General features: G+C 37.8%; 1 protein-coding gene across 1 annotated transcript in view; it reads right to left on the bottom strand.

Moving 5' to 3' along the window:
• Positions 1-1,179: 1,179 nt before the first annotated feature.
• Positions 1,180-20,802, bottom strand: part of LOC150081839 (U6 small nuclear RNA (adenine-(43)-N(6))-methyltransferase) — a 142,144-nt gene continuing 122,521 nt past the window's right edge. Inside the window, exon 7 of the mRNA XM_090380339.1 lies at positions 1,180-1,776. Within this exon, the coding sequence (XP_090236465.1) occupies positions 1,180-1,776 (597 nt within the window). The remainder of the gene's footprint in view (positions 1,777-20,802) is intronic.

Genomic DNA, 20,802 nt, shown 5'->3' with positions numbered 1-20,802 from the left:
AATACCATTGGGCGTTAAATGCCATATGGCACCTATTTGCAGGGTACCTCTAATCCTGCAACTTTTTTGATTTCCTTGGCCCATCTCCCCAGGCCAGGGGTTTCCAACCTTCATTCTCTCCCTACGTCCATCATCTGGAGGATGCCTTCTTTCTCCCTTCCCACTTTAACTTTCCCCTCTTGAGCTATTTCCCTCGTTTTCTTTTTTTAACTTAGTCTCTGTCAGGAAGCTCAAGCGACCCTGGCAGAGGCCAGCCTGTGGTGGCGGCGGCAGGCAATGTAGGGTCCCACTAGAGCCCTGTGGCCAAGAAGCCAGAGACATAACAAGAACATTACACTACTCTGACACAAACCAGACATTACACCTTTTCTGGCTTTTACAGAGATTCTGTACTTCTTCACAAAGTACTAAGGTGCTGATGTGGGAAACCATTGGTGGCGCCTTCTACAAAACACTATGCCACTATATCCTTCAAGAATCCCCACAGAAATTCAAACTGAGCAAATACAATGATCAAAACCATCCAATCCCATACTGTCCAGGATGTTGATTAGATTACCTAATCATTAAAATGTTCCTTTGGAAAATGAACCACATTTGCAGTTTTGTCCCATCCTGCTGGAAATAGTTATTTTACTTTTTTCTGTAACCAAATCACTTTAAACTCATGCTGCACTACAACAAAAGTACAAATTTGATGATAAAACTTTTTCATAAAAACACCATGATCTCCATGATTTCCTGCTAGAGTGCATCACTCCTATGATATACATCAAAAAATATAGGCCAAAACTATTATCTTTTCTTGTGGACCTGTGTGTGTGTGTGTGTGTGTGTGTGTGTGTGTGTGTGTGTGTGTGTGTGTGTGTGTGTGTGTGCGCGCGCACGCACAAGTGTACACTTTTTTTACATAAAAACACAGATGCCAGCTGACATACCTGGCAGTCAAAGATTGCATTAAAACATAATGGAAATGATCAAAGCAATTGATTAAAACTATTGTTTTAATTGTTAATCTCAAATATATTAAAAACAAAAGAAATGCATATGCACGCACGCGTGTGTGTATATTGTCTTTAGTACACTGTGTGCGTGCACACAGTGTACTAAAGTCCCTGAGCACTTGTGTTGTATTACCAAGCATTTAATATGAGAATTAAACAGAGATACACAGAGAGACTATTTTAGTTTATTTTTAAAAAACTGCAATATTTGGTGCATTGATTCTCTTTGTGCTGCATTCCCTTGGGTGTTTAATTTTATTACAATGTTTTTCCCTATTTTCTGTATCTGCAAATTACACCACAATAAAAATTCTTCTTCCTCACTTTTCTCCTGTTCACAGATTCTTTCTGAAGATTCAGCTGAACTTGTGCAATCATCCCTTTCATTCTCAATCCCCTTCATCCTTTTAAAGTTTTTATCTAATTGAGTGCAATTCTTAGCTTTTCGCTTCCTAGAAATGTCCAATTGATCATTACCTACACTATTGATCTGAAGTGGTTGATGCTGAAGTGCACAATTCACAGATTTAATATTTGTCATTGTTTTTTCTTTAATTTTTACTTGAAAACTGTTGTCTGAAATGCTCTTTGATTCACTCTCACACATACCATTACCTTGTTTTACAGCTTCCACTTCATATCTATTGCTGACATCAGTCTGGTTTCGTAACAGTTCTCGCCTTTTTCGTCTCTGGTGTGACCATGTATTTTTCTCTGCTTTCAATGACATATTTATGGAGCTTATATTCATAGATATGACTTTATAAATAACCTATATAAGAAAAAAATACTGATAAGAATGTTGCTCAGAAATTTGAAAACCTATTAACTTATTCAAGTAAATAAACTTTTACTTGTAAAGTAAATGTACGGGGAGGTTTATTAGTATTAGCAGTGGCAAAAGATGTAAAGAAGCAAGCTTATAAGAGTCATAAAAAAAACCCCTAGCCATTTCATTTGTCCAATTCGTTCTTAAATTTATTCAAACTACTCACTTCCACAACAGCAGATGGTGAATAAATCAATTAGTCTCTGGCTGAAAGCAAATTTTATTATTCAATACCCCTGAAAAATTTTATGAAATAAGGCAAGGTAGATATGTGAAAGCTGTTGGGCTATATATCTGTTTATACAATGTATATAGACTGTGCGCATGCACGCAGATGGATAAAAGGTATAGACAGCACATTTATACTGTAAATATATATATAGTTCATGCTTGGTTATATGTATTATCAAAAAAAAAACTGAAAAAACTGAACCCCAGCAATTTCTAGGTCTATGAGTGCCAGTTTTCAGACATTACACTATATTATATATTAAAAACAAAGTTAATTTTCACTGCAGGTTTACTAATTTAAGCTGCAAGCAAATGTCATATACAGTAAATGACCAAAAGAATTCAGACACTGCTGCATGACTATTTTATACTATGCCGGGAGTGGGCTGTGCATGTGTAACTTGGATGCAACATAATCTTGCAGGTCTGCCTGTGCAGCAGGTATATTAGAAGCCAATATGGGTCATAGATTAGAACTTGCAGACTTGTGGGCAGGAGAACGTAGTATTTAGGCTCTTCCTTTACCCACCAAAACGCCTTGTAGCTGAAGAGATGAGGAGTCAGCAGACAAATTTTCTTCTACATTAAGTATATTTTTACTATCATTACTTTATATAAATCACACAACCTCAGTTTCCACTCCATTAGGTTAGTTCATCTCTCAAATTCATTTCAGTTTGTGAGAGCTTAGTCTAGTAATGGGGATATATTGTCTCACTGATTTTCCAGTCTTTCACTTCTGAAAATTCTATTCAGTTATGTAATTTAATTAGGATAAATTTATGCCATCTGAAAGGAGACTTACTCTCTCTGACATTGTATTTATTCTTCTTTCTCCAACCAGTTCATTTACTTTATACAATGGTGGACTTTACTCCTTAAAATTTCATAATTTTTTTTGGATTTGCCTCATCTCTGTTCAGTCGGTGACTGCTAGAATGCTATATATATGAGGGGGGGGTTCAAAAAAGATTTGTACTCACCCAGAAGTAGTGATACAAACACCATGTATTACACTTTTTCAATATAGTCACCAGACAAAATGACATATTTCTGCCACTTCTCAACACATAGTATTGAGAAGTGGCAGAAATACGTAGCAATACAGGCCAATTTTTAGAAGTCTTCTGACTGCCCTTCAAATCACAACTCGGCAGCAGAAATAAATCACATCAGCAGCAAAGAGTTTTCCACAAAGAAAGGACTTCAGAGCAAGAAAGAGGAAGAAATCTGGGGGTGCAAGGTCAGGGGAATAAGCAGGATGCAGCAATATTTTAAATCAACATTCATGGGCACACCTTACTGCAGCATGTGAGGAATGCACAGGGGCATTATTGTGGAGCAAGCGCATGCCTTTTGACAGATTTCCCCATCTTTTTTCGTTTATAGCAGCATGTATTTTTATGAAGCGGTTGGAATAATACTTTGCCGTCACAATATGGCCCTTTTGAAAATAAGTTTTGGTATTAACACCATACTAATCCAAAAAACTGTGATCCAAAATACTTGTAGGACAGTCAGAGAGTTCCTCAACCAATAATAGTAACTGGACATAACAACCACCCCAAGCACCTAGTACCAGTAGCCATTACAGGATGGAAAAAACCCATTAGGAGAAGAAAGGATTAATAATAATACAATACAATATTTATTAGTTATCATAATTTCATTACATCAAACTCATTATGCATTTTTAAATCTTCATCAAGTTTTTTTTTATATAATTATACAATAATAATAATAACGGATAAGACAATCCCACACAACAGACTGGACATAATCCTTGTCGACAAGAAGGAAAAGGCTACCTATCTGATTGACAACCTGCAGAAAACCCATGGGGAAAAATCAGGAAGTACATGAACCTAAGACAACAGATCAAAGAGATGTGGCATATGACAAGTTACAACCAATCCGTTCATCGTGTCAACCACAGGTATGGTGCCAAAGATCCTGCATAACGGCCTAGCAGCAACAGGTCTCCCAGCGAACACCTACAAGGAACTCTAGAAAGTTGCAATCCTGAATATAGGATATATTCATGATTGCAACTGACTGTGGGATAGTCAGAGTTCCTCGACCAACAGTGACACAAGACACAACAACAACCACCCTGTGTACTTGGTAGCAATACCTGTCACGAGGTGAAACCCCCAATCAGGGAGAAATAATAATATAATAATAATATTATTATTAGGTGGAAACACCAAATATAAAATATTCTTGCTCTTTTAAGCTCTTTTGCTCTTTGAAATACTATAGACGGAAAGGGATCAACAACCTTTCTGTAAGCCAGGGGCTCACATCTGGTGAGTATGGGCTTGGCACACCCAGGGTCCTGAGCTGGATATCATCATTCTTCTCTTTCTTGGTGATTTCCTTCTTCTCTCTCTCTCTCTCTCTCTCTCTCTCTCTCTCTCTCTCGGTAATTCAGAATTTTTTTTTTTTTTTTTTTGTTGGTGCCGCATAAGCCGCAGGCTTCCTTGCACCATCAGCTAATAATAATAAGTGTAGGCTGCACTGTTAAGAAGTTAGACAGAACTGGGCCATATAGGTTTTACAGTTAATTGAAAGCCACAAAAGAAATGAAATACATTATGGTTTCATTTGTTAGTGGGGTTTTTTAATTAAACACTAACTTAAGAATTCTAAAAAACCTTTGAAAAAAAAAAAAAAATTTTTTTTGACACTTATCTGCTACAAACAAAATAGTAGCAAAGTGAATAATGTAAGACAGACCTAGCTGTTTGTGGTTTTAAGAGCATCAGTGACTTAAGACTATATTGCTCCATCAGTGAAAAAGTCTAAAAGTGCATGTTCATAAGCAGAGTTGCACACTGTGCAGACTGAAAAATTTAGAACACTTCAGGGAGAGGGTGTCCTACTCCCTTTGCCTGAAATTGGCTAACTGCATACTCTGAATGAAGATGTTGCTGTTATTTGGTTTTTAGGAGCATTAGCAACTAAGGCCATATTGCTCTGGGGATATGCAGTGGTCATTCCCTGACTGACCTTTCCGCATCCTCTGTATTTGGTGGTAATGGGCTCGAACCCCAGTCTAATCAAGAAGCGTGTGCTATGCACCGCAAACTTAGAAATTCCTCCAGTCATCGATGGGATTTGAACCCAGGCCTGTCTAAATGAACAACAAACAAGTGCTGAAACTACTATACTGTCATGGAGGTCAATGGACTGAGTAGTAAGATATATATGAAATCTTTTAAATACAGAATCTTTGTTTCTAACTGCATAATGAAACCATAAATACATGTAGGAATGAACAAAATAATGGAAACACCTGTGATGAGAGTTACAGGAAATATGGAGTTGAGCCACTCTTTGCTTTTAAAATAGCTTGTATTCTCCATGGAATTGATTCAAATAAATCTTGACCTGTTTAAGAGGAATATTAGACCATTATTCCTTCATGGAGGAATGTTTCAAGCTCCTTGAGTGAAGGTGGAGGAAATCTGCTTTCCCCTCTGCTTTCCAAATATGCCCACAATGGCTCAACAATGCTTAAGCCTGGAGATTGTGTAGGCCATGGGAGATGCTTAGCCTCAGTTTCATGCTCCTCAAACCAAGACTGGACATATCTGGCTGTGTGTATATTGGAGCATAATGATCTTCAAATATGGCATCGTTTCAGACGTTGTTTTTGCTCCATGATTAATGGTAAAGAAGTAGTTTTAAGAAGTGTCTAAATTTGGATTTATGCTCAAACTAGAATTTCAAAGATGAGAATTCATCTGGTGAGATTTGTTTTCACTTATTTAGGGCTCTTAAGTGAGTTTTAGTGTGTTATTTATTCAATGCTATTGTTAATGGGTCAGCTCAACATGGCACCATTAACATAGTATTGGAGAGAGTAGCAATGGAACATTGAGTCACTACCACACCTGAACCTTGCATATTTGAATGGGGAGTTCCTCGTCCAAAAGTACACAAGGAGGAAACACGTTAGTGCCATCTGTTTTAGCGTATAATCGATTTTTCGTGAGATGGAAATTTCTGCCTACTTCATACATAGACCTACCATGGAGGCTGCCACTCTTCTTTGAAAGTTCTAGTTTGAACATAAAGCTGAAGTCACTTGCTGCCTAAGCCTTCCTTAGCAAGTGCTACTTGGTTCAGCGCTACCTTAAGAATAAAATCTGATCGCTGCATTTTGATGTCATCATAAGTGGGTCATATTTTGTGTACTTCATAAGGAGTACAAAAAATTACACTGCCACACAGAATTGAGAAAAGCAAAAGCAAGAGTTGAATGTAAATCTACTTTATTTTCTGTGCATAATGGAAAGAGCTAATTTATGTTGCAAGGGACAATACGATGAATGAAATAAATAAAGAATTAGTTTTATACTTAAGCGTGATAATTTTTTTTTTAATCATAAAATTCTGAAAAAATGAAGACAGCACATTTTATAGTTAACTATTTTATTACATTTTGAATGTTTCACATGTAACTTGTAATACAACTAATGTATACATTTATTCATTAAGTTTAATGATTTGATTACTACAGTTGAACAGAAATTATTTTACTCTAAATTTATCTCTTTTTTTTAAATGTTTAAAGTTTATGTTTATGGGTTGCTTTTAATATATAATTTTTATTTTTACAATAATTGTTGAGCAAAATATTGATAATGGTATTAATTAGCAAATTTAAAATTATTTCTCTGAAATACATTTTCTATTAATTGAATTATCACTTAAAATTGCTACAACATTATAACCAATTTTCTCCAAATCTACAATAATTTTTTTCGAAACAGAATGCAATTTTTCTGCAGTAATTTTTTTAATGGATAAAATATAAATTTCACCTTTGTAATTTGACAATAAGGTTTGAATCATAAATACTTAGGCACTTGTAGATGTGTCAGTACTATCAAAAGAATTTCCCAGTATGCGTTCACCTTTGTAATCAATATAAGGTTCCAGACGAATTTCATCAATCATTAAACTAATTATGCATTCTGACGAATTTAAAAAGGCCAAATTCCATTTAGCATATAACAGAAAATGATTCTCTTTCCCCTTCTTGTTAGTTGTTGGTGCAACAGATTCTATGGCCATAATGCACCTCCCAAAGTTTTTGCATTTTACTGTGATCCAAGCCCGAGGTGCGAATCGAACCCGCGACCTTTGGGTTGCCAGGCATGCACTTTACTTACCTGGCTAGCCCGGTCAGCTCATGTGGAGATATCGAAAACACAAAAGATGAAAATAATAATACTTTGGTGAAATATCTGTATGCATTTTTTTCACATTATAACAAACACAATTGGTAGCATATGAATTTAAACACTGATGCTCTTTCGCTATTAATGTTTCCTGCAATTGAATTCAGTAAACTACAAGCAGCATTTAAAACAAAAAAAAAAAAAAAAATTATTACCATCACTGTTAGCAATTACTGGTATCTGTTCTAAGATGTCACTAATCTGATTGAAACTATTCACCTTCATAGGAAGTTCCAGTGACTTTGACTTGGCTAAATTATTAATTTCAGCACTCTGTACAAATATCAGTAACATCAAATCTTCACTAATTACAACTGAATAGGCAATGGGAGGGCTGGCTGAAATATTAAATATAAAAACATAATACACGTTAATTTTTGAAATAACTTGCTATCATTCAAGCACTCTGCTAGTTGTGCGAATGTATGAAATTCTTGAGCTTTTTCATAATCATATTTACTTTTAATATTATTTTCCAGAACCTTTTCAAAGTTTTTTTTTCTTCTAATCTTTGCTTCTTTTCAGGACTATCTCTTGTAAATGCCTGTGATGACAAATAGCTTGGACAGTTCGGAAATTGTAATGGAACAGCACCATGAATTAATTTTGGATGCTTGAAATCCACAACGTTCTCTTGTTTTTCCAATCAAATTTAGATGTCCATCTAACTATCTAGGATGGCTCAAAATAAATCTCACATACCCGTAACAATATGAAATATATAAATAAAATGTTATGCTCTCTTCCGAATTTCACTTTACTTATTATTAGTCTCGTAGATGATTGTTATTAGCTTTTACAACTAAGAATACCTCAGTTTGTGCACACAGGCCCATAGTTTACCAAAGTTAGCATATAATCACACTTCTTGTATTTATCTACACTAAAAGTTTCAATAAATTTAACATTACATTGTACAAATATTGAGATTTTTTGATTTCTTAAACAAGCATGCACTTTTCTTCAGTGTATCCAATACATGAAATGAATATTTTATATATAAATGAAACCACAAAAGCCAAAATTCTGACAAAACTTACTTCTATATTCTGGCAAGAACATATCTGTTTCATTTCCTTACGATAGCTAATTGTGTGATTAGATAAATGTACTATACTATACTATTGTTTCATTACTGTTAAAATACCACTATTTAAGATAACTATTATTAATGTACCACAAACTTATTTTAGCAAACTTACCTTTGAATGTTCAGATGGTAGTCTTTCTTTGGATGCTTTCAACTATTTGTTAGTTAAAACAGTACCTTCAATGGAAAGACAAAGACGTACTTTTTCAAAGCACTTTTACGAGATGAAAAACGTACAAACACAACAGCACTAATAACAGGAACAAAAGCAATACTACTAATGAACAAAGGCAAAGAAAGGCTTAAGCTCTACTAGAATTAGTAGCGGCATGTGATGATTTTATTGGCGCATTAGCTACTAAGGCTATAATGCGGGCGGCATGTGATGCAAGAAAGCAAGTGTATGAGCTTATGCAGCATCAGCCAAAAAAAAAAAAAATAAATCACACAATTCCCTCCAAATGCCTGTCCAGTTCCTCCTTAAATTTATTTAACCTATCAACTTTCACAACAGATGGAAGTTTATTCCAGCAATTAACCACCCGCTGGCTAAAGGCATTCCGCACATCTATTCTACATCTGTCTTTTCTTAATTTGAATTTATGCACCCTTAGGTTCGTAATCTTGACAAGTGGAAGGATCCCATCAGAATTCAGCATGCTCAACCCATTCAAGGCCTTATACACCTCAATCAGATCACCGCGCAGGTGCCTAGTCTCCAGCCACTGCAATTTGCAGAACTTAAGCCTCTCTTGGTAAGAGGATCCCTTCATTCCCTTCACCAATCTGGTTGCCCTTCTCTGTACACGCTCAAACAAATCTACATCCTTCCTAAAATGAGGCCTCCAGACCTGTACGCAGTACTCAAGGTGTGGCCTGACCATTGCCTTATACAGAGGGACAATCACCTCCTTTTCCTGGCTATCAAAATTCCTATATATCATTGACAAAACCCCATGACCAACCCTGGAAGCCTGTCTGCACTGCTCAGAAAACTTCATATCTGACTGCACAATTCCTTCCAGGTCTTTTTCATTTTCTACCACCTTAAGTGTAGTACCACATAGTTGGTATATTTCTCTGGGGTTACTTCTACCCATATGCAGTACTTTGCATTTGTCAATGTTAAACTTCAGTTGCCACTTCTTAGCCCATCTGCCCAAATTATCTAGATCCTGTTGCGGTAGCACACTGCCATTACTGTCATTAACAACCCTACCAACCTTTGTATCATCTGCAAACTTCGACACTAAGCCTGATATACCTTCATCAATATCATTGATAAATATACAAAACAACAGAGGACCCAACACTGAACCCTGTGGGACTCCACTAATAACATTAGTCCACAAAGAGCACCACCCATTAATTACCACCCTCTGTTTTTTCCCACTCACCCATCCTTTTATCCATTGTAGCAACTTACCCTTAATACCATTCTGCTCCAATTTGAACAATAGTCTTCCATGCGCAATAGTGTCAAAAGCTTTCCTGAAATCCAAATATATGATATCAAAATTATTTTTTGCATCCAGTTCCTTTGTAACCACATCACAATATCCTATCAAATTTGTTAGACAAGCCTTTCCCTCAACAAACCTCATGCTGTGTCTGAATTATTGCTGCAGTCTTGTCTCGATGATCCTGCAATGCATCTTAAACCAGTGACTCCATTATTTTACCCAGAACAGAAGTTAAACTAACTGGTCTGTAATTATTCGTGTCACCCTTCGATCCCCCTTTGTGAATTGGGGATACATTTGCACATCTCCAGTCCATGGGGGACCTCCCCTGAGTCCAAGGATGCTCTCATAATTATGGCTAAGGGTTTGCTTAGTCGCTTTGCCACCTTCTTATGTTTAACTTGAACAATTTCTCCTCCACTTTGCTCTCAGTTATTACAACATCATTAAGCACCCTGCTACAATTTGATAACCTTCCGCCATTTTCAAACCTCAATAACTCCTTACGTGTGAATGTAGATGCAAAATACTCATTCAGTTCGTTTGCTATCTGAGCAGGATCATCAACAGTTGAACCATCGATATCAAGTGGACCAATCAGATTCATCCTCTTCCTTTTAGAGTCTATATAAGTAAAGAAATCCTTGCTGTCTTTCTTAACATATTTTGCCAAAGATTTCTCGTAATCTGCCTTCGCCTGCCTAACCTTCTTTGTGACCTGATTACAGACTAGCTTATATCTGCCATAGGCTTCTGCGTTGCTTGATAATTTATATGTATCCCATGCATTTTTCTTCTGTCATGAGTCTCATTAGTTCATTTGATAACCATTTAGGCCTAAACCTTGAACAATATTTCTTAATAGGTATGAAACTTTTAGTAGCATCAACGATTAATTCCTTGAATGCTTCCCACTTAGAATTTACTGTTGGTAACATCGTCAGTTGATCCCACTGTACAGAATTTAAAAACTGTCTGAGACCACTGTATTCACCTTTATGGAAGCAAAAACCCTTTCCTTTACCCCTGATGGTAATTATATCTTTAAGTAAATCCCACATCGGTACACTGTGATCACTGCCACCTAGTGGTTCTTTTATCTGCAAATTCTTAATACATGAATGATCACTGCTGATAACCAGATCATGAGTATTACCCTCTCTGGTTGCCTCTCGAACATGCTGCTGCAGAAAACAACCATACAATAAATCCACAAAAGTCTTACTAGTGTAAGTGACCAATCCACAAGTTCCAGTCAATATCTGGGAAGTTAAAATCTCACATTATAAGACATTCTGATTTACTAGCCCACTCTATTTCTCTGTACAACTGTTCATTGTACTCATTCGAGTCATTAGGCCTATAACACACTCCTACTCTTATTTTTGCTTTCGCAGTGCTTATGTCCTTTGACCTTTTACCCCTTGTCCCACTTAGCATAACAGATTAGCCAACCAATGACATAGTAAATCAACTTTATTGTTAAGGTGACGTTGCTTGGTTACATTATACTGCCTCCAGCAGTAGTTGCCCTCCCACGACCACCTACTCTCACCACATTCTATTGTCCCATTACACTCAAATGGTAGCAACAGAACTGTGATCACTATTCACAGACATTTCTCACTCCATTGACCGGGGAATGGTGTTCCCTCCTGTATTATTTTGGATGAGAATGCATTCCAACCAGTTGTTTTTACCTACGATCATTATTTTTGCAAGATGGAAATTAATGCTACTTTCTACTATAGACTTTACATAGTGACTGTGCAATTTCATTCCTATTGCCACTATGTAAAAACTGACTTCACCACTGTATTTGCTGTTCCCAGAAACCCCCTGGATAACTAGTTTGGGGTTTCTGTGTGTATTTTTCGTTTGGGCAACTTGGACCCTCACATGACCAGTGTTTAACCCAAAAAAAAAAGTAGCCTGGGTCATTTCCCTTCTAATTATGCCATAGACTTGTGGTTTGTGCCATTCTTTGCCAATTTACCTCAGCTATTGAACCCAACTATTGCCTACCCACTCACCAACCCTTACCAAGATGATCAAAGAGGAACATAACAAAGAAGAAAAACAACCACCTACCTGTCAAACAATGATGAACAGTGACCCACCAGTCATAGAACTACAAGAGGACTTGGATGACCTGAAGCCTGGCCCGCCTCCAAGAAGAAAAATAAAAAACTGACGATGCCGAAATCAGACCATGAAATGTGCAGTCAATATGAGCCGAAGGATAGACAGGAGGGTTCCACCCCCATAATGTCATCGAAGGCACAAAACCGACAGATACAGCCAAACCCCTTGACCCTAACCTTCCTGAGGGCTCGGTCCTCAAGAAAACCCCTGATCACAACAGAGTTAGATAGTACAGAGTGAGAGGATCTGATGAAGGAATCCAGTAGTAGGATCACAACTTGTTTACGACCTCAAATCGTTTCCATTTGGAGCAAGATGGAAAAAGTCCTCCTGCAGACCCATCTCAAATGTGAAAAATCAACTAGCAAATTAGAGGCATATCTTGAAGGCAGGGGAAATCAAACGCCACAGTGCACCCCCACCTATACCGACACCCTGAGGAATCCAAAGAATAATACCAATCCTACCAACCTTACTTTGACAGTGCCAAGAAAGAAGACCCTCTTACCAGGGTTGCATCTGGTTGTTCTTAAACCAGCCTCACAGGTTGCACCGCAAACAAGCAAGGAAATTAAAATTGTCATAATTAATATAGCAAATGACTTAAAAAACAAACAAAGTATATTAGGAAAACCCAGAATACTAATTATCGAAACATAGACGAAAGAAGAAGCCATTCAAATCCTCAACAATGCCAAAATTTCTGACCTGGGGGGCTCTCGGCTGATCCACCCAGACAAAAGGACCATCGATCCTTATCTTTAACGTCAGCAGCGACTTGGACTCTTCAACAATCAGAGATAAGATTTACCAATGGAACCTCCAACATGCCCACTGAGACTAGGAACTCTCAACTCTTGTCATCCCTAAATACCAGACCAAATCAAGACTAGGAAGCATAACAAACTGGGTTGTGGAGCTTGCCCCAGGGGTCTGGCACACAATCAACCAGCAAAACAAAACAAGGTGTGTGTGTGTAAACTGGGGCGGTCACTGCTTTAGAGAGCACGTGGCTGTCCCCATGCATTTCAAGTGCTGTTTGCTTTGGCCAAACAAGTCATACCTGTTTGCAGACAGAGCCAACATGTGGTCATTGTGCACAGAAAGGCCATGATTTTAGCTCTTGCCCAAACAAGGAAGAACCACCAATCAGTGCAAATTGCAAAGCCTAGAAAATCCAGCTTACTTATTCCATCCGAGATACTAAATTCTCTGTCTACCTTAAGCCAGAAGTATTCACCAAAGCAGAATAAATCATTGTGGAACCAGAAGCAAAAGGCCTTTTTCTAAGTGACCTATGTAAATGCAGGTAAATATTACATAGTGATATTTATTCGACTTTGAGAATGCTATGCACTACAAATGCATAAATAATTACATAGGTCATTTCCTGATTAGATATTGATTAGTGCATTTCGAAATGTATCTTTTACATAGAAAAGATTCGACTTACTCTGCACACCTCCACATTTTACACAAAAAAGCGTGCACAGGCAAGCAAAGCGAGCAGGGGCAAAGCCCCCTAGTTATTATTATTAATAATAATAGTAGTCAAATATTCTCATAGTATCAAGAATGACAAGTGCCCCTGTAATGAAAAGATAAAACGTATATGATTTAGGACCAATTATAGGCCAGATTAGCATTAGTAGAGGCACACACGATGCAAGAAAGCAAGCTTATACAGCATCAGCCAAAAAAAAAAAAAAAATTCCCATTTCACTGATCCATTCATTCCAAATGTTTATCTAGTTCTGCCTTGAATTTATTTAAGCTATCAACTTCCACAATAACAGATGCAAGTTTGTTCCAGCAATCAACTACCCGCTGGCTAAAGGCAAACTTCCGCACATCTATTTTACAACTGTCTTTCCTCCATTCAAATCTATGCCCCCCCTCATGTTTATAATCACAGCAAAAGGTTTTATACACCTCAATCATATCATCTCACAGATGCCTCTCCAGAAGCTGAAATTTGCAGAACTTAAGCCTTTCTTGGTAACAGCAACCATTTGTTCCACTCACCAGTCTTTTTGTCCTTCTCTGTACTCGTTCCAGCAATAGTCAGACTGCATCCTTCCTAAAATGGAGCTTCCAGACCCGTATGCAGTACTCAAGGTGTGGCCTGACCATTGCCTTATACACGGGGATAATCACCTCCTTATCCCTGCTCACAGAATTCCTGTATATCATTGACAAGACCCCATGACCTACTCTGGCAGCTGATCTACACTGTCAGAAAACTTCATATCTGACTGCACAATTCTCCCAAGGTCTCTTTCAGAAATTCTCCATCCCTCAATGTCATGGAAATGTACCATGCACCCAGAGAAATGGTACATTTCTCTGAAATTACTGCTACATTCTGTCATTACTGTTATTAACAACCCTGCCAACCTTTGTATCTGAAAACTTTGACATTAAGCTTGATATACCTTCATCAATATCATTGATAAATATACAAAACAACAATGGGCCCAACACTGAACCCTCAGGGACACCACTAATAACATTAGTCCATGTAGAGTAGTTCCCATTGACCAACGCTCTGTCTTCTCCCATTCAACCATTCTTTTATCCATTGTAGCAAATTACCCTTAATGCCATACTGCTCCAATTTGTACAGTAGTCCTCCGTGTGCAAAAAAATCAAAAGCTTTCCTGAAATCCAATTATATGATATCAAAAATTATTTGTTGCATCCAGTTCCTTTGTGACCCAATCAAATCATCATAGTACCCAATCAAATTGGTCAGACAAGACTTCCCCTTGACAAACTGTCTGAATTACTGCTGCAGTCTTGTCTAAATGATCCTGCAATGTTTCTTTAACCAGTGACTCCATTATTTTCCTCTGTACTAGGTTCAGTTTCTTAAGTCCCAGTTTCATCTCTATATGTTGTTATGTATTTTCCCACGTAAGAAGTTTCCGGGGTAAAAACGTTTCTCACAAAAAGTTTGTGAAAAAGAATACACAGTGTATTATTATAATGATGTTTTCCCACTTAATGTTTTTTAAATATAAAAATTATTTATTTTTAATATTAAAAAATATTAAACAATATAAACATTTGGTAATCAAACAAGTTAGTGCCAAGCATCATTTTAATTTGTAATAAACCACCGAAGTAAGTGAAATGGCATCATTTTTGTTATATCTCATACTGTAAATGCCTTCGCAACGAGTTGCCCCGATATTGCACTACCTCCAATAAGCAATGCTTTGCCAATGGAGAAGATTAATGTTACTTATTCTCTGCGGATACCACCACCCAGGGGTTGCGGGATAGTAGTATCTGCCAAGAATCCAATGGCGAAATGTTGCCTATACGAGAATCCATTTTCGAAGCGTTGTTTATTTGAGGTAGTTCAAAATCAGGGCAACTCGTGAAGGTCGTAATATGACAGAAACAATGCCATTTCATCTACTTTGGTGGTTTACTACATGCCAAAATGATGCTAAGCACTAACTTGTTCAATTAGTGAATTTTACGTAGTCTGAGGCTTTCAGTGCTAAAACCTTTTTAGCATAAACATTTTGATAAAATGGAAGTGACATATTGCAATTTGTGGAAACGAGGCTTTCTGTTTTATCTTATTTAATTTAATTAGTACTAAATATATCTAACTATATATCCCTTGTACTTTGGAACCCAAATTGGTAGTTGTTATAATTTTCCAAAGGAGAACAACTGGTACCTCACTCCTCCAAAGCCCACAAAGCTCTCTGACTGCTCAACTATTTTATTTTTTTTCTTGTCTCAGAAAATTCCTGATTGAGGTTTTTCTTATTTTCCTCTTTCCAGGATAAGCTACAGTGGTTTTCTATAGGGCTGTGTGTATTTCTCTTGAATGATGAGACATATTTAGTATTGTAATTATAACATCGATTTATTTTCAATATCAAAATTTACACATAATACAGTCAGTCCTCGTATAGCACGATAGTTATGTTCCCAGAAACCCTCGTGCAATATAAACAACAGGCCCTATGGGAAAAATAGGGTTAGATGCCGACCACCCAAGATTGAACACACATTTGTAACTAAAACATTACCAAACAAATAAATAATCGTAATAAAATACATAAGTATTTTATTACGACTATTACGTAATAAAATATTGCTAATGCTTTTGCTTCTATCATAAGCAAACTTGTTCTTTGTTTGATTTTCTATCCAAACAGATGATAGCCATTCCATCTCTTCCAATTCTTTGTGTCTTGATCTAATGGATTTTAAGCATTAGCAAAGGCACATGATGCAAGGTAGCAAGCTTATATAACATCAGCCAAAAAAAAAAAAAAAAAAACCCAACACACACACTGAGCTGTTCCTGCTACGAAAGTTGTTTTCATTTTCTCTGCATTATTTCTATTTCTCGGCATTGCCTTATTTGGGCCTGCAGCACGTGCAATATCACATGTTCGTTCAAGAGTTTCAATTTTATATTTTTTTCTCCATCGACAGAGGCAGACTGTCCATAAGCCTTACGGAGAAACCCCGGTGGGCCGGAAGCCAGTGTGATTATGGCCATAAATGCTAGTATGAGGTCACTACAAATTTTCCCAGGTAAGAATTTTTGACCCAGTCCACCTCTGTCTATTGATATTGCTTTTCTTTTTCTCTCTGAATCTATAGCGTCTTCACCAGGATGTTTCCTCTTCACACCTTTTAAGAATTTTACTCATTTTTAGAGAATAAATGCACAATTACAAAATGAGGAGGCACGCTTGATACACAAACAAAGCTGTGCAAGTGTAGCAACTGAATAAACAACACCGTAAAGGCAGAGACACACTATTAACACCTCACATTTTACTAAAGCACATTTCTGAGGGTTACTACCATAAAACAAAATCAATTTCCAGTTGCGTTTCTGCTAGTGGAATCTGTTATAATCTGGTAGTAAACTATCTAATTGCATTTGCAATAATATGATAGCTGGAATTGTGTGGGTTTTTATGTTCTTATGATGAAATGTGTTTCCCCTTCACTAATATGAAAAACAAATACATTTTCAGAATTTCTCTTCATTCCTATTATGTTGCGTTCAGTTGGGGTGATTCCATGTTCGACTGCCATTTCTTGTAAGCACAAAGGTGAATCGTGCACAAGTGAACTCGGTTCATGTTATATACGATATCGTTCCCCTATTTATAAATCGTGTGTGATCAAATTCATGTAGTGTAAACACGTGTTATACAAGGACTGAACTGTACTACAGCATTCTAAAAAATGTACAAATATCTTTACCACTTTCCTTCTCAAAACGTGTACATAAATTGCCACTCCAAGTAAAGCAAATCTAGCAAAAATGAGGAGGCTAGCTCCTGTACCAAATATCTTTTCAATCCTTCAACACACACACACACACACACACACTAATATACCTATCTTTTGTTACTTTGCTGGCCTTCTCAGGTTAAACTACCAACTCGTTGGCTGCTATTTCCTTAGTCAAAGAACTAATTATCTTTCTTATGCTCAGCAATACAAAATTTAATGAGCACTTTATGTACTCGTATATATTCCCTTTATACATTCTTTTAGACCTGAGCATAGTACTATCTTCACATACTCTGACATCTCTCCTCAAACAATGAACGATACTCTTGTATAATGTAAGAGTTAATTAAGCATGTACATATATATTTACATAACCTTAACCACTTCAATACTGAACTAGAACATAAATCTTACATTTTACCAAAGATTCCTTTCTGTAACAAAGAATTTCAAAACCTTTTCTCAATGCTTTTGAATCACAGAAGGATTACACATTCTCTCTTGTCACTCTTCCCCATTAATTAACAGTTTCCCCATTTTTATTTCTATTAGTTATTTCTATAATGCTACCTAATTCAATACAATCTCTAGATGCAGTTAAGTCCACCAGTCCTATTTATACTTCAATTTCTAAACAATCAATACTAGGGGACTTATTTACTCTGCCGTCCTCTTTCTTACAGTGGGCAATCCTTCACTTTTGGTCTTCCCTACACTTCTACGTGGCTGACTTTCAGGGTCTTTTGGCTTACCAGTCCATTAAGCACACATCTCTGGAGTCACTCTTGGATCCTTCATTTAGGGATGTCAGGTCAGCTATTTTCTGCATTCTTTACTGGTTCTCTCAATAAAACAAGACTCTTGCTTCTGGAACATTCCTCTGGCAATCCATTTAGACTTTATTTGATTTAAGGAGCAATTTGGGGACAGTGCCTTTTTTTTTTTTCCCTTCCCAACTTATCCTTATGGCCATTACCTGTGTGTTGCTAATCTGTGGTTTGGTTTGGTGTGGTTTTTAATGGCGCATTGGCAGCTAAGGCCATAATGCGCCAAGACAAATTTAAAATCTTATTAAACATTTTGGTAGCAAAGGCTACCACGTCAAACAATTAATTATTATGTTTAAAAAGGTATAAAAGTAAAAGCATAAAACTTAGATCTTTGTATAAACATTAATAAAGTGTAAAAAGTTAAAAACGTCAGACATATTGTCTCTGTCACATATTATCTGACTGAGTGTAAATGGCTCAGTCAAATTATTAAAATCAGTAAAACACAAGCGTCGTGCTTCAATAAAAACAGGACATTCTACAAAAATGTGATTGACGGTTAAAATTACGTTACATATCTCGCACATAGGTGGGTCATCCGCCCTCAGCAAGTAGGAATGCGTTAGATGACTATGACCTATGCGGAGCCGAGCAAGAACAACTTCCTCTCTTCGGTCCCTGCGTAGACTGGACTGCCATTGCGCAATTACAGACTTAATACGATGTAATTTATTTGTGGCCTGTCCGTGCCAAGAATCTTGCCATTGGGAGAGTAATTTAGAACGTATTATTTGCCTGTAGTCTGTATAGGGGACTGACAGACAATGATTATCCAGGGAAATGGCTGATTTAGCAGCGGCATCAGCCGATTCATTTCCCCGGATCCCAATGTGGCTTGGGATCCAGCAAAAGCGAATATCATATTCCAATTCTATGAGAGAAAAAAGAATCTGCCGGATCCTGGACAGGATCGGATGAGGGTTAAAACTCACCGATACCAGAGCCTGTAACGCGCTTGATGAATCACAATAAATCATATACCTCTGGTAGTCGCGATTTTTAATGTGATCTAGGGCTGATTGTATTGCATGCAACTCAGCAGTATAGATGCTAGTTTCTTGTGGGATCTTATAGGATAATGTTTTGTGAGGGAGCACAACAGCAGATCCCACATGACATTCTAACTTTGAGCCATCTGTATAGATTGGCAGAAAGTCAGAATACTGCTGTCTATGTGATGCAAAGAGTTGCTGGTAGACAGATGGCGGTGTCGTAGCCTTCTCCCAGATCTTAAGGGAGAAGTCGCAAGTTGGAAAATAAGCATGCCAGGGTGGAAAGAATTGCCTTGGTGACTGGGCAACGTTGTCTACCGACAAGTTGAGCTCATTCAGCAGCCCTTGAATGCGAATACCAAAAGGTTTGTTGGCAGTCCGACGGGTGTTGTAGAGGTTTTCCCAGCGCGGCTCAAAAACGGATGGCCACGTGGGATGATCGTGCAGAGATTTTAATTTGAAGGCATACTGTAAGGACAACTGCTTACGTCGAAGAGACAGAGATGGTTCATTTGCTTCAACATAGAGGCTTTGGACAGGAGATGTGCGAAATGCTCCAGTGGCTGTCCGGATGGCTTGATGGTGGATTGGATCTAACCACCGAAGTGCACTATCTCTAGCAGAACCATAAACCTGAGACCCATAGTCAAGTTTGGAACGGACAAGTGCTCGGTAAAGGCGAAGAAGGGTAGAACGATCTGCACCCCATGAAGTTGATGAAAGGGCACGAAGGATGTTAAGCCCTTTGACACATCTTGTCCTCAGCTGACGAATGTGTTGTAAAAATGTCAGCTTTTTGTCGAAAATAAGTCCAAGGAATTTGAATTCTGCTACAACTGGGATGTTATTTCCTTTGGCTCTGACGTCGTACATAACGTGCTTTTGCACGTGCACGTTTGAATGATATTAAATTTTCAGTGGTGGGATATCGGCGGAATATCCCCCACGCTTTGTTTTGTGCTTTTTTTGCTGCTGTGCATTCGGAATTCCACCAAGGTTTCGGAAATAGTGGGAACCGGCTAGATGATTTTGGGATTGCAATTGCAGCTGCTTGGACAATTGTTTCTGTGACGTACATGACTGCATCATTGATTGGCACCTGACTGACTGTAGCGATGTCAAGATTTGCCAGATGTTGAAAGGCATTCCAGTCAGCCTGATCAAGCTTCCACCGCGGTAAATTAAATGGAAGACACGGTCTACCGCTAGTTAATGTGATTATCACGGGGAAGTGATCGCTTCCATATGGGTTCTCCTCTACCTCCCAAGCAAGTGAAGGAAGGAGAGAAGGGGTGCAGATAGAAAGATCAATGGCAGAGAAAGTACGGGTAGGCATGTGGAAGAAGGTGTTTGTTCCCACATTTAGGAGGGAGAGATCATTGTCAGTGAGCATATGCTCTATGACTCGTCCCCTTCCATTGATGTCAGCACTACCCCACAGAGTGTTATGTCCATTGAAATCCCCAAGAATTAAACAAGGGGAAGGCAATTGCATGATAAGATCATCAAGGTCTTTCTGGGGGATATCAATCCCAGGTGGCAAATAAACAGAGCAGACAGTTAATAAGAACCCCACTGTAAGGCGAATTGCTACAGCTTCAATGCTAGTTGTAAGCTGCAAAGGCTGAAATGGGATCTGGTTGCTGACGAGGATTGCGACTCCTCCGTGGGCAGGACCAT

The sequence above is a fragment of the Mastigoproctus giganteus genome, chromosome 8 (genome assembly GCF_048544385.1).
Source record: "Mastigoproctus giganteus isolate SK-2022 chromosome 8, ASM4854438v1, whole genome shotgun sequence".
NCBI lineage: Eukaryota > Metazoa > Arthropoda > Arachnida > Uropygi > Thelyphonidae > Mastigoproctus > Mastigoproctus giganteus.
The sequence above is the reverse complement of the archived record's forward strand: the minus strand, read 5'-3'. Positions and strand labels throughout refer to the sequence as shown.